Source organism: Dermacentor silvarum, chromosome 7 (genome assembly GCF_013339745.2).
Source record: "Dermacentor silvarum isolate Dsil-2018 chromosome 7, BIME_Dsil_1.4, whole genome shotgun sequence".
Lineage (NCBI taxonomy): Eukaryota > Metazoa > Arthropoda > Arachnida > Ixodida > Ixodidae > Dermacentor > Dermacentor silvarum.
The window spans coordinates 57,473,501-57,487,770 of record NC_051160.1 but is presented as its reverse complement, the minus strand read 5'-3'; the positions used below and the strand labels follow the sequence as shown (position 1 = coordinate 57,487,770).

The following is a 14,270-nucleotide window of genomic DNA, read 5'->3' as shown; positions in this document are numbered from 1 at the left end:
GGTTGTTTACCGAGCCGCGGAAGTAGCCAGGCCGTCGTCGTCACTTTGCAGACGGCAAGAAAACGTCCGAGGAGCCGAGAGGTCTCGATGCGCTGCGCTCCGGGCGCCGTGTAAATTTGATGCCCGAAAACTGGCGGCATCGTAGTAGGGCGGCAGCATGTCCGAGTCCTACGGTGAGTGCACGTTTCCGTCTCGCGTTCCGTTGCGCGGCCGCTCGAAGTGAGGAGAATAAAGTCCCAACGGCGGGTGTCTCCCCCCGCACCGTGCTCACCCCCCCTCTTCGCTTGGCGATTCGACCAGCTGTGTGTAGTACGGTTTGCAGCGGGTTTCTCGCCCAGTAGGCCTACATCGCTTTCCTCTACGGCGACGACCTAGTCGACGCTGCTGCGCAGTCTGCTCTGTGTCTCTGAGGACATTTTTTCTTCTGCGCTGCGACCGTCGTCTAGACGTCGTCTGGGGCTAAACCTAAGTTTTGCTTCTGCGAGGGCGCGGCTTCTTTGCCTACAACCACCGGGCGACAGGGCTTGGAAAAACACGTTCCCGCGCCGTAACACCGTGCTCGGCGATGCTCAAGCGTAGGAAGTCGGGTACGCGATCCACCGTGCAATCTTTTGCAGCGGTCGGAGACAACCGGCGTTTGCGGCTTTGCGGCGACGGTCTTTTTTGTTCTTCCGGTTTCGCAGTGTCACGCGAGTTGTTGCCCCGGCGATTGCGGTCTTGTTTTCCTGTCAGGTCTGTTTTCGAAGTTTGCGATTCCTTGCACTACGCGATCGAGCTCTAACTATCCATGATACCTGGATGAAAGGAAGGTGTCTATGCCAGTTGCTGTCGATTCTCGAAACGATTTTTGTGTTCCCGGCGAGCGTGTGCGTATCGGATGTAGCGAGAAGTGATTGTCCTTGTCGAGGATCAGACCCCTTTTAGAAGAAACGCGTTGATGACACAGTTCTCTTTTTATCCACTGCTTCAGCTCGCAGGCAAAATGGAGCAACGGAGAGAAAGGAACGCCTCCGTGTTTTATGCTGCGCTTCGCGGTTTGTTTTGTTGGTGCGTTTACCCCCGTCTGTCTGACGGTAGCTGTGGAGGCCAGTTGACAGGCCACCGCGCGCGCGGTCGTGACGTGAGACGCGCGGAAACTAATTGCTTCCGCGCTAATCTTGCGCCCGAAAACCCCGTTGCGCTGATAATTGTGTTTGCAGGATTAGCGATCCGCACTCCCCCGCCGGCTCATTCGATCGGTGTCGCGCCGTTTGTCTTAATCCTGGCGTCCGTTCCTTTTCGCAGACTACCTGTTCAAGTTCCTGGTGATCGGCAGCGCGGGAACAGGGAAGTCATGCCTTCTCCACCAGTTCATTGAAAACAAGTGTGAGTGACCTTCTTGTCCCCCTCTCTCTGCGATCGGGTATTGTTGCTGGGGGGATCAGACCCCCCTCTTCGGGGGTGTTCGCGATGACTGACCGCGGTTTGTGTCATATGAGCGTCGCGTGTTCGTTTGTGAGCGTCACGTGTTCGTTTGTGAGCACGGGTCCTACGGAGCGGCGGCGTTTGTCGGTGATTGCAGCATGGCGAGATGTGATCGGGGAAAGAAAAAGAGCTTGACGAAGCGGCGAACAGTTAGCGTGCCTATAATGCCATGACCGACCGATGTCAAAGGGATAAAGCTTCTGCGGCCAAGCGTTCACGTTTGTGAAATGCGCATGTTGCAGCGTTGTTCAGAGGTCAACACACTTGTCTAGACGACACTCCTGAGGGCCAAAGCAGCGCTACCAAAGCTTAAGCCAACCACCAGATCGAGAGAAATCAATGGAAATTGTAAATGTAGTCGCGCAGCCTTACACTACAGCCGATTTTGTGCCACATGTCATATCGCCAGCGCAGTCCTGAGCAACGTGGTTCGCGCATTCTAGAGAAGTGTGTTGGTCTCTGTACTCTTGACGGGCTATCCTCGCTTGGCTGTTGACTGCGCTTCTTCCGTGTGAACTCCATTGTTCAAAGCGGCTGTGCAGCTTGCAAGATTATAAAGAAATTATGGGATGTCTATTATACTACGTGCATGTCGTAGCAACAGCGCTGAGGATTTTTGACTAGCCATAGTTAAGGAGTTGGCTGAAGTGAAGTGCAAGACAAAGTAATGTATGCTTGACGTTTGAGGTAAGCGGGCTTTGGACTTGCGGTCTTTCATGCACTTAGCCTATAGAAATGTACGACATGTCACCCGGCATTTTTATTCGAGCAACTTTAAAGAGGACTCAGCTCTTACCACTGTTTTGTTCACACTCAAATTTTTTTTTTTAACAATATCGTATTTTATAGTTTGCATCATTCTCTGGTACATTGACATTCTTACTCGGCTTGTTCATCTTGTGGAAAAAAAAAAAATGTAACACTGCTGTTATAAGAACAGCAAAAGGAGCAATGGGCTGAAGAAATGGGTTTAGCTGTCAGTCGACATTTCAATGTCCAGACGAACCAGGCAGGCGGTGATGCCTAGTGTTTATTGAACAATGCAAACAGAAGGAGGAAATCTTGCTGCCAATTCAATGCAGTTACATGCTAAAAATCTTCATAATAAAATTGCAGAGTACTGTATATGCTTGCAGTGTTGAAGACAGATTCGTCAAGACTTGAGCACTTGATTTATTTACTCATCTGCTTCATTTTTTATTTTTTTTTCCTTGATTGTGGGGGAGCGCAGTCAAAGCAGAGTCCAACCACACCATCGGGGTCGAGTTTGGCTCCAAGGTGGTGAATGTTGGCGGCCGGTCCGTCAAGCTGCAGATTTGGGACACTGCTGGCCAGGAACGATTCAGGTGGGCAAGTTTCTCGGTCGGTTGATGGGATTGCTGGCCCTTCATGTCATTGCACCAAGGCAAGCTCAGCGGTTGTGTATCGAAAGTTGCCTCGGCAACTTGCAAGCCTGTTTGTTTTTTTTGTTTGCCTCCTCCTCAGTTTGTCGAGTTCATTTTGCATGTGCACTTGCTTGCACTGCATATATTGAGTCACCTACATAATAGTGCATAGCAGTGTAATCACACTATGCAAGTAGGTTTATATTTTACGTACGATAGGCAGGCCTTGATGTCTCAAACATTTCATCATGCTAAAACCTAAATTGTCTTTGCTGTTGACACCTCAGTTGCAAAAACATGAGAGCTCCACTGCCCCTGAATCCCTGGCTTTAGTGGGATCGTCTGCATGCTACAGAGGACCTCCTATACTCCGTTCAATACACAGCCGGCAAAGCTATGAAGGCTAGAGAGACTTCTCTCGCTGCTCGCATTTGAGACCAACAAATAGCGTCATGCATCATCTAACTCGACGTAACATTAAGTCTACTACTCTTATGTCTCAAAATATGACACATTTATAGCATGGAAAGCACCACAGATATCAATTGATTTACCACCAAATGACCAGAGCTACACATTTCTGCGACCAGCAGGCACAGCTCGCACTCGTGACCGAAACATGGTGTGTCGTATGCTGGAAGCACGAAGGTGCACAAATAATTTGTGATTTGACGTAGCGCTAGGTCTACAAGCTGCAATTATAATACTAGATGAAATATTCATTCCGTAAAATGTGTTGCGGATCAAAATCAACTGCACCACAAAACTCGCAGAGTGAGGCTCCCATGACCACACTGCTTGTGTGGCTTCCGCAACATTGCCTGCTATGTATCAGACGGAGTGTATACATAGGAAGCGGTAAGTGTGCACTACACGTTAGAGGTGTCTGCAGTCGTGGAAACTCTGAGCAGACGCACTTAGCGAGTCACAGTGTCCTGCTGACTAGGTGTATACTCTTAGCGCCATTGATCTCTAGCAGAGTGCTGACTGCAGTGAAATTGTTGTTTTGACTCTACAAGTGTTGCGTGTGTATTGTAATGTGGCGTAGTGATTGTTGTGGATGTCTATCTTGTCAGGATTGCCGTTGCGCTTTCTTTATTTTGCACATGTCCATCGTACATTGTTTCCGAGGCTTTCTTTTGTCTCATCTACTGAGGCCACTGTGTGATTATGATTGCACAGGATTGTGAGGGCTATCTAGTTGTGCGCTATCAGCCTCTGTACTATTTGCTTCTTGAAAACAAAGCCCACAACTTGTAGCAGTGGCTCTCTTCGGGCACTGCCACTTCTCTGCTGCCCTAACATGGAAAACTGTCACTTGTTTCGCAATCATTTTGATATTTACATAACTCCAAAACCACAATGAAGGGAAGAATTGCATTCAGCAGAAGTGCTTGTGCCTTGTGCTGTATTTATTATCTTGAGAGAATTTGAGACAAGGACATAGAACCATAGGCTATAGAACCGAAAAGGATGCATTCACGCTCAGGTTGGCAATGTTCACTTGAATTTTTCCTGGTGTCTTTGCATTGTCATCAGTAATGGGTTTGTGTTGCCATTTCCAGGCATGCTTATTGAAAGGGGCTCCTTGAAATCGCGCTAAACCAGTTTAGGCTAGCAGATCGTTCTTTGAGAACTTGCTTGTCCAGCCCTCCTCCCCATTTATTTTTAAAGAAAACTCATCGCGAGCAATGAAATCGAAAGCCATATGTTCCTGTCTTGAATTTTGTGCCAGGACCCCTGGCCCCAGTGATGTCAGTGTGTTGTCATGGGTTACAATGTATTACTGCTACAGCATTTAAGACCTCGAAACTGGTTTTGCTGTGTCCATCCTTTGTTATGTAGAAAATGACGGCCATCAGCATTATTGTATCATATTTGTTAGGCCATTTTGTCCTCAGCTTCACTCTCGCCGTAGAGCAGAAGTAAAACAAAAACGCTACATTCAACTGATTGCTTTCGAGCTCTCTAAAATGCTCTCGCAATGACGTTTACATTTGGCTGGTCAAAAACGAGCATTCAAAACACATTTGCCCAGTTCGTTCACAACGCCGCACTTGGATGCGGTCTCGCCTTCAAGGTGGGAGCACAACTGAGATCCCCCCCCCCCTTGGAATTCCAATCACTTGGCCCTCCCTATTGCTCTGTGAACAGCTGAACGTTGGGCTCGGGCACACTTTCGCGTGTGCCTCAATGTCAAGAGGTCTTCTTGTCGCTGCAAACTGATTCGTAATGCTGTAGGGACCAGTCGAATGTACCTTTAGCCACTGATACTGGGATTGTAATGAATGTTCGAGGCCACGTGAAGTTGGGAGCTGAATACACTAACTACAGAGCTACCTATAACTGTGAAATTATCTGAGTGTCGAATCTGATGATGAATATTTTGGAACGGAAGCTTTCTTGAAAAATCGGACAAAATGAAGTGGTCTTGGCATTGATCACTCGAGTTTTGAATTAAAACGTATATATACCATAAACCATTAAAAAAAATTTCGTTTGCCAGCTCTACTTGTTTGCAAAACTGTGTCTGCCAAAGCACATAAGTGACCTATGCAAGCAAATATTTGCGTAGCTGGTCATATATCGAAATTACAGGTACTTGAACTTTAGAGGACTTTATAATATGGAGCGTTTTCACACGTTCAATAATCCTACTCCGAAATTTCAATTTACTGCTCCAAAATGCATTTTTTGCTTCTCCACAAGCTGCTTCGAAATGGCATGAGCCAGCAGCATCATTGTCAGTGTTTTCCATCTGGTCTTGGTAAAGATTCTGTATGTGGTTTGGAGAATGGAAGAGGGGTTCAAAATCTTAGGTTTATTTCAAAGCTTAGAAGATTTTCATCTGCTGCACAACTACATGCGCTGCCATGGGATTCTCTCACTAGGTCTGTGACCAGGAGCTACTACCGAGGAGCTGCGGGTGCCTTGCTGGTGTACGACATCACGAGGTGGGTGCCTCACATTGGAAGCTTTGCTTTCAGCTCTAGGGGGCAAGGGCTGCCTGGCCATAGAACTTTGTTCTACATGTCTGTTGCTACGATGGCACTGCCATTGAAGTTGACCGCTCCAGGGACTGCACCACGTACAGACCGCAGTTTGAGAGCTTGCATTGAGCATGCAGAGGGGGCAGGTTGATTTCGTGGCCAAGTGAAATTGGATGGCTCAAGCTTGGGTGAGCTAACACCATAAATGTACAGCCGGCCAAAAATTGTGGTCTCTATCGCACCATGCAGTAACTCGTGTAATTTGAAAGACATAAGTGAGTGCTAAATTAACACGGGTGAGGAAAGACTGAAACATGTATTACCAACTCAACCACTTACGAACATTGCTAACATATGAGATGCGCGTCGTGTAGACTGGAAGAGGAGCTGTCAGCATGGAAGCAATCTAATTGCACACTTTCACTGCAGCATTGACCTGTGCAACCAGAGTTGTACCAGCCACTCCGTATACGCTCTCTAGAAGGATGTTTATTGATGTGTGGTTCGTAGACATCAACGAGTCCTTCAAGCGGGTTTGAGGGGGCCTCTGCAAAGGTTGTCTTGAAATTTTGCTCCATGTAGCCCAGGCTTAAAGAGGGAAACTGCGTAGCTAAACAGATGCGGGAACACTCAGTTCAGATCATCTGGAAGGCGACAACACTTGCCTCACTGCGTGAAGGAGGCAGAACATAGTGACGACCACACTTGTGTAAATGTTTAGGGAAGTGGCCTGCGACTTGAGTGGAGGTTAATGTTTAACTACTCCTACTACCTGTTTTATTATAGCGTACTGACACGAAATGCTTCGTGAGAAGCATTCCTTGAGAGATACCCTCTGTGCCTAGGCATACGACAAAAGCTGTTTCAGGGACCCTTTAAAACTGCGCTTGCTTGTCTGGAGTAATCCTTTTGGCTGTCCTGTACTTCCTGGGCATACCGTTTTAATGCAGAAGCATTCTTTGGCAAGTACCGCAGCAAAATCTATTTGCCCATCACGCGATAAGTGTAATGACTTGTATCTGCGTAATTTGCGAATTTAAGACATTTAATCATCTACGTGTAAATGTAGATGATTGGTAGCTTTATAAGTAATGAGAAACAACTGAACCCCCCCCCCTAAAAAAAGTTTGATCAGAGAGAATACTCTTACGATATGATTTATGCATACCTGTAGGATACATAATCCTATAGTAGGGGTGGGCCAACTTGAAACTTCAGAGTGGGCCAACTGAAATTTGGGGCTATGCTTACAGATAGTTGGACAACTCCAGTGGAGTTTCTGCATAACTATTTTTTCGTTTTGCCATTAGCTGGTAAAGTCCAATTACAGAGGTTCCGAGTGTCTTCATTTAGCCAATCTTTCTTTCTATTCTCTGTTGTCCATTCCTGACCCCACATTCGACCCTGACACGTCTGTGGCCCCTCCCTCTGCAGCCGGGAGACGTACAATGCCCTGACGAACTGGCTCACGGATGCGCGCACTCTGGCAAGCCCCAACATTGTCATTCTGCTTGTGGGAAACAAGAAGGACCTGGAGGACGACCGCGAGGTCACCTTCCTCGAGGCGAGCCGGTTCGCCCAAGAGAATGGTGCGTGCTCCTCTGCCTTCATCTCTTTTGAAAAAAAAAAAAAAACAAGCTTCTTTTGACAACCTTCCCAGCCTTTGCTGACTGTGGCTGCAGCTAGAGTGTACTAGAGCCTTTCTTGAGTGGCACAGCTGCGCCTCTCTGCCTGACACGTTTTCTGTCGGCAGTAGTGGCAGCACTGCAGTCACTAACTATTGAAGGTGTATCACGGTGAAGCATGTCGTACGCTGGAGCACGGCCAATCTGGAGCATGTGTTTGGTGTTCTACTTTATCACCGTCTTTTGCTCCAGCATCCAACAAACTAGGCATCGTGAAGGAATTTAGCTGACATTCGTCTTAGGCATTTGCAGAAGGCGTGGAAACACTGCATCCCTACCTCTTCGGAAATGTTTCAGCCCAACTGGAATAGCCTCTGGCACTTTGAAATTTATCGCAGGCGACGCCTATTTGCATGTTTTTCGTAGTCACTGAGTGAAAATGTCATCATTGTTCCTGTTGTAGGTTGTGTGAGACGGACACAATGGGTCCCAACACAGCACCACACATGCTTTCAGAAGGATTATGTGTTCTTGCTGTCATTGTGTATTCTCACGTGTTGGTCGTTCAGTGTTTACTGCAGTCACCATCAAGTCAGTTTTGAGTGACCACTCTGTGTCTCCTTTGCAGAGCTTATGTTCCTGGAGACCAGTGCCCTGACGGGCGAAAACGTGGAGGAGGCGTTTCTCAAGTGTGCAAAGACAATACTGGCCAAGATCGAGTCTGGTGAGTGGTTGACACGCGTGTGCGGTACACTTGGTGGACGTACTCGCAGAGAAAGAGTGAGGGCTCAGTGGGGTTCATTTACACAGCAAGATAGGAACAATCGGAACTTGCATAGATGACAGATAAATGAAGCAGGTTGACTCTCGAACTTTACCAAGCACGTTGGTGGGAAACGTGCTTTATAAACCAAACATTTGAAGACATGCTGAAGGTTTGTTCAAACGAGATCCTCTGTCGGTGCCTGCGGTTGGTAGCTGAAATGTAACACCAAGATGCAGTTCTGGGACTGGGTTTTTTATCGTTTTTCTTTTGCGTAGAGCCTTATTTCACCAATACTTAGGCCATGGAGGCAGCTTTGGAATAATAAATGTCACATTAATTAATTCATTCATTCATTCATTTATTCATTCATTCATTGCACCGTAGAAGCAACTGCCGGTGATCAGCCTAAGAGATGCACTCAAAGACCGAGCATAGTCATTTCTCTCATGATCTGCGTATTGGCTATGCTGCTGGATGCTGTGCCCACTCTGATGCCCACATCAGAGATTTACTAGGTACTTCAAGTGCACCTCAGATTTTAAATGGGTGCCTCATCTGGCACCTTCCTACTGCCTGCCTTTGAGGTCCCTCTTTTATGTACAGTTGTTTCTTGAGCTTGTTGACAGCGAGGAGTGTCTAACGCCCCAGTAACGTGGGCATGGTATCCACGGTTGACCTGAAGGTTTGTTTAGGCTTAATGCTGTTGTACAGTCGAATCTCGATAATTTGAACTCGAAGGGGCACGAAAATTTGTTCGAATTAAAGGACAGACGTATTTTTGAAGTATTCGAGCACCATAGCACGGTGCAGGAACGGTGCGAGTCGTGAAATATCGCGGCGCGCAAGCGCATAAAGAGCATAAATGCCCACGCCGGGCAACGCTCGGTTCCCGATAACGGCAGATAATGAAACTTCAGGGAGCGGACGGCGCCGGCATGGCAGGCGCGCGCGGAGACCGTGGAATGTGAGGGAGGAGAATGGCAGGGAAGCGGATTTAGCCTCGGCAACTCTGCCGCTTCGGTGGCAGTGGCTTCGGTGGCTCCCCTCGCCTTCTCTCCCAACTCCCTCGCAGCTCCCCCACCTTCAACGGTCCCCGCGTGCGCACGCTGCTGTGCCGGCACCGCCCCGGCGCCAGCATAGCCCGCTTGCTAAAGTTTCGTTTTCTGCCGTTATCGGGAAGCGAGCATTTGCTGGACTAGGGCCTCCGCCGCTGCATTAAGGGGTCTCTCCAAAGCTTTTGCTCTATGGCGGTGTCAGAGCAATGCCGGTCGGAGGCGCTGCTGCGTAATTTGGCACGCTGCTGAGAGCATTGTCGGTCCGCGGTATGTTCGAATTGACCGTCGCAAATGCTTTTGCGTTCGAATTACCGAGTGTTTTCGCCCATTGAAATATACATAACTTTGACGGGATCACAGCGTCAGTTCGAATAAACCGGCAGTTCGAATTAAGCGTGTTTGAATTAACGAGATTCGACTGTATCTGGATACTCAAGAGGTAAAGCATTCCTATTGTTAAAGTTGCAGAGCCACCCATCACTGAACTTAAAGCATTTCATGTTCACTTGAAGTGCAAGAGTCCCAACATTTTGCTTCAGGATATCATCCGACACCACATCTGGCTTGGTAAAATCCGGATTTTAGCCACGTGATGAGACCTGCCACAATAGCTTTGTGGCTATAATGTTGCACTGAGGAGCACAAGGTCACGGGATCAAATCCCGGCCATGGCAGCCACATTTCGATGGGGGCGAAATGCGCGAATGGGCTTTTACTGAGATTTAGGTGCACATTGAAGAAACCCAGGTGGTCAAAATCAGTCTGCAGTGCACCCCCCCCCCCCTCCCCCCTCCCCGCTACGGCATGCCTCATAATTTTAATCTCTTCACAGGTGAGCTGGACCCCGAGCGCATCGGATCGGGGATCCAGTACGGCGAGGCAACATTGCGCAAGCTGAACCGCTCGCAGCAGCAGAGGCGCCCAGGTGCCGAGTGCTCCTGCTGATGTCAAGACGCGACACGCTTTTGTTCCGCGATGCCTGTCATCTGCCCCTCTTCTCAACACGGGGGCGCACACTTCTCTCAGCACACCCTCGGGAAGACAAAGGCTGCAAGCTGCTGCCGTGGCACTCATGGCTGCATCCTTTGTTTGCCGATTTTCAAGTGTTTCCCCTCTATCCTGTCCTTTTTTTTTTTAAGCCCTCGTGCCGTTGTCATGTTCTTGATTACGAGCTGTCTTCCTCATCCTTCTCTGTTCTGACGTGTCTTTTTGCTTTAACTGTCGCTTCACCGCCTCTTCTTTCTTATGAAAGCGCATGCTTACAAGAACCATGGAAGATTATACTGAGAGGACTAGGAAACTTTTTTTTTAATCTTTCAGATGGTCATTTTGCTCATACCGCTAGGGTTGTTCATTTTTAGTTTATTTATGTTTGCTTCGGGGTGTGTCTGCGTCTCTACAAAGCTTTCCTGAAGTGGACCTGATCCAGATGTGGCTGAGCTAGGCTTTGCAGCACTAGGTCTCTGTTCCAACCGATCTGATGACTGCTTGATGTGAAAGTTCCCAAGAGTGCTGCACAGCGTGGTTCATTAGTGTGGTGGCGTGAAGCACATCAGGGATTTGAAGAGGTGTTTGATTTGAGTGCAACTCCTCTAATCTATGCCCCCCCCCCCCCTCCACACACACATACACACACTTCTCCACCCCCCTCCCCCCTTTTTGTTTGGGGGGGGGGAAGGAGGGGGGGGCTCTGACTTTTGTAATCAAGTGTAGAATTGGGAGTTACGTCATTTTTAAGAGTTGCACAATCCTATAGCTAAACCAGTTTTACCTGCAATGCAGAGGCTTTCTTTTTTTTTCGTATGTTTGTGACAGTCACATTTGTGGTGCGCCTACATTGTGGTACTAGGTGTTGTCGGGTGCAGTTCTCAGGGGTGGCCAGGTGCGCTCGTGGTTTTCGTGTCGGGGGGTGTTAAAGTTACCCAGTCTGGCGTGCCATCATCGGCTGGGATGTGTTTTACGGGCAAGACCCGTGTTGAGATCTGCAGGATCCATAATTCGGCAACTTTTATCTGAGGTTTGTGCAAGGCTGTTTAACTTTTGGCGAGTCCTGCTTAGGAGCGCTCGCGTAAACGTCGGAAGGGTCATGTGCCGTCGTACGCTAGAGCCTTGTTGAAGCTTTGTTGGGAGCAACATATCACAGGATTTGGAAAGTGCGTCTTGTCCCAAAGATGATACGGAGGTGTCCGGTCGAGTTCATCTGATTGTGCTTTTGTTCTCGCCGTGTGCCGTTTTTGCAAGTCCAGCAGCGGTCACTTTGCAGGAAACAGGTGGAACACTTTTCTTTCGTGACAAGTTGAGGAGGTTTCTGGTAAATGGATGGACAGGCTTTCGGTGGGCGCAATCAAAAATGAATTGAGGGCCACGTGGGAGACCAGGACCAAGAAAGCTCAAGTGCTAAACGTCGGAGGTGCTGGTCATTGTGGAAAGGTGATTTAGTGTAGTTTCAAGTGTTCAGAAGAGAGTGGCTGGACGGTTAGTTCCCGTAGCTTATGTTTGTCTAGTCAGATAGTCCCTCTCTCTTTTTTCTTTTCCTTGTTCCACTGAAGGCACGTGTTGTCAATCGTTAAGCCTGAACACTCCTCGCTTTGATGCTGCCGATAACGCAGACATCAGCAACAAAATCTGTGAGCATTTTCTTATATGTTTCTGTCTGCATTTCACTCCGGACATGTGCATCCGCTTGTGGCTTATAAATGCTCTGTATTTATTTTACGATGCCGATCTGTATGTGTGTGTGTGTGCCTTTTTTTTATCAAGCCTACGCTGTTGGTCCCGCAAGGACGGACCGGAGTTGTTGGAAGCACATGTATCACGTGAGAGTTTAACCTGGAAGCACTCACATTTTGTCCTTGTGTGGGTTTCTCAAGTTTGGCGTGCTGCGCTAGTGTTTGCCATTGCTTGTTTGATGAGAGCGGTGGCAAATAATTGCACTCGCCTTTATTATCGAAGCTTACTCTTTTAAACATTCCATCTGACTGAAGCACAGGCAGATCCTTTCCTTCAGTTTTCGTACTTGGTTGCCTTGAGAAACGCTGGGAGGGGCTGAGCATGAGCAATGCAACACGTGCAATAACGCAGACTCGCTTCGGGGTTGTTTATATGTTGGTGCCGGGTGTGCTGCAGTTTCGTGGCCCACTGAGCAACTTTCTCTCCCAACTGAAAGAGGACGATGTGCTGGAGTTTGGGGGAGAAAAAAAAATGTTGCCTTGGAGTTTAGGAGCTCAACATCTCTAGTGTAGTTACAAAAGCATGGTGTCTGTAAGGGGGATGGAAAATTAAAAGGGAAAAGAATTTTAAAAAAGAAGTCTCGCAACTCTGGCGATGCGCATGCTTCTTTGCCTAGCAGATGATTTTTTGCCCGTACAGAGTGACAGGAAAGCCTCTGCGGCCAAAGCGACGCAGCATCATGAGGGCTCTTGCAAGACTGCTTGCCAGTGCAGATTAGCTATTGTGTCGGCAGATTTAGCTCTGCAGCTAGCTGTTAGTGTGTGAGGTTTTCAGCATAGCTGCCATGTTAATCCATCCCGGCATGATTTAGCTGCGATTCTAAGAAGCGTCTGAAGCCTTCCATGGCAGGCATATAAAGCTATGTATGGCCAGTATAGTCTGGAACGCAGCTCTAGGTTCTTGGTTATGAAAACATCGCTGGAGACACTTTTCGGAGTCTTCACAAAAATGAATTGTAAGGGACACTGCTACTAAAACTAGAGGCGATTTATAACATATGCTGAATCGCAAGATGAAAAAAATAAAACGCCCTGCAACTTCTGTCGACCGTATCCACATGGAAAGAGGCCAAGTATGCGAAAAAATATGCGAGCCTTTTGTAATATCTCGGTGACTCTGCTATGGTTGCTCTTAAGAGTCAAATTCATCTAAGAGTCAAACGGGCATCTGGGTTTTCCCTTTCTCTTGTTATATGCCATTGGGTCTCAGTGGAACAGATGTCGAGAAAGTTAAAAAAAAAAAAAGCATATTTTACCAGTTTTGTCTGACGTTCCGCCTACATTCGTTTGAAAGCACAATTTTTTTAATCAGGGGGCAGATAGTCGATGGACGTTCGATGGACATACATTACTGAACAGTGTTCTTGCAGGAAAGCCTTCTTGGTGTCTGCGTGCTGTGAACTCTTCCCGCGTTAATTTCGTTCTTAGCGCACTCGCTTAGCGTGAAGATGCACGTTACTCCCTCCTCCTGCCCCTCCCGCACACGCGTGTTGCATTTACACATCGCCGAGCACATGTTTACACGGGGTGTCTTTAACCAATGTACTATAGCCGCTGCACAACAACTTTGGTTGTGATCAATAGTGTGCCTCCTTACTGTGATTTGGTTTTCGTCTCATGTAAAAGTGTCATGTATTTTTTTTTTTTTCCTTCAAGTTCATGTATCGTTGAATGACGTTTGGCGGGTGTGCTCTTTGAGTGTTATGTTCTCGGTACTTGGGTACAAGAAGCAGTCATTGTTAAGGCTACCAGTGTTATTTTCGAGCCTCTCGTCAACACGCGTACACACTTTAATATATACATATTATATATACAACAGACATTAAATACTATATATATAGGTAGCAGCTGACATTCTGTATATAAGATTTATCTTTTAATAAAATGATGCAGCCGTTCAGAAATACTGGTTGGCCGGTTGTCTTTGATCTTTGTGTTGCACTGCTTTTTTTCCTATGTTTCTGTGCAGCGCACTTCCCCATTGCAAAAGGCACACTTATTGGTAGGGGTTGGGTGAATATTCGAAGTCTTTGAATAACGAATTGAATAGCTACTATTCACTAACTACGAATATTTTTCTAATAGTTCTCGAATATTTCAAGGCGTCAAGTGTGCCCAATTAAACATAAAATTGAAACGAAAGTAGCGTAGGGCAAAGTCATCCTCGAAGGCATATTATAGACATAAAGCACAAGAACTCTCGGAAGAGCTTTGTGCTTATAAAAAAAAAAAAGCTGCTTGTTCTTTCCTAATGCC

The 14,270-nt window shown here is 47.3% G+C and overlaps 1 protein-coding gene across 1 annotated transcript; it reads left to right on the top strand.

The window, feature by feature from the left end:
* The first annotated feature begins 14 nt into the window (after nt 1–14).
* Nucleotides 15–13,942, top strand: LOC119458073 (ras-related protein Rab-4B). The gene is made up of 7 exons (XM_037719882.2): nt 15–173; nt 1,285–1,365; nt 2,696–2,810; nt 5,741–5,803; nt 7,274–7,428; nt 8,093–8,188; nt 10,118–13,942. Exons 1-7 carry the CDS (start codon nt 158–160, stop codon nt 10,228–10,230), a joined length of 639 nt encoding a protein of 212 aa, XP_037575810.1. The 5' UTR covers nt 15–157; the 3' UTR covers nt 10,231–13,942.
* The last annotated feature ends 328 nt before the right edge of the window (nt 13,943–14,270 follow it).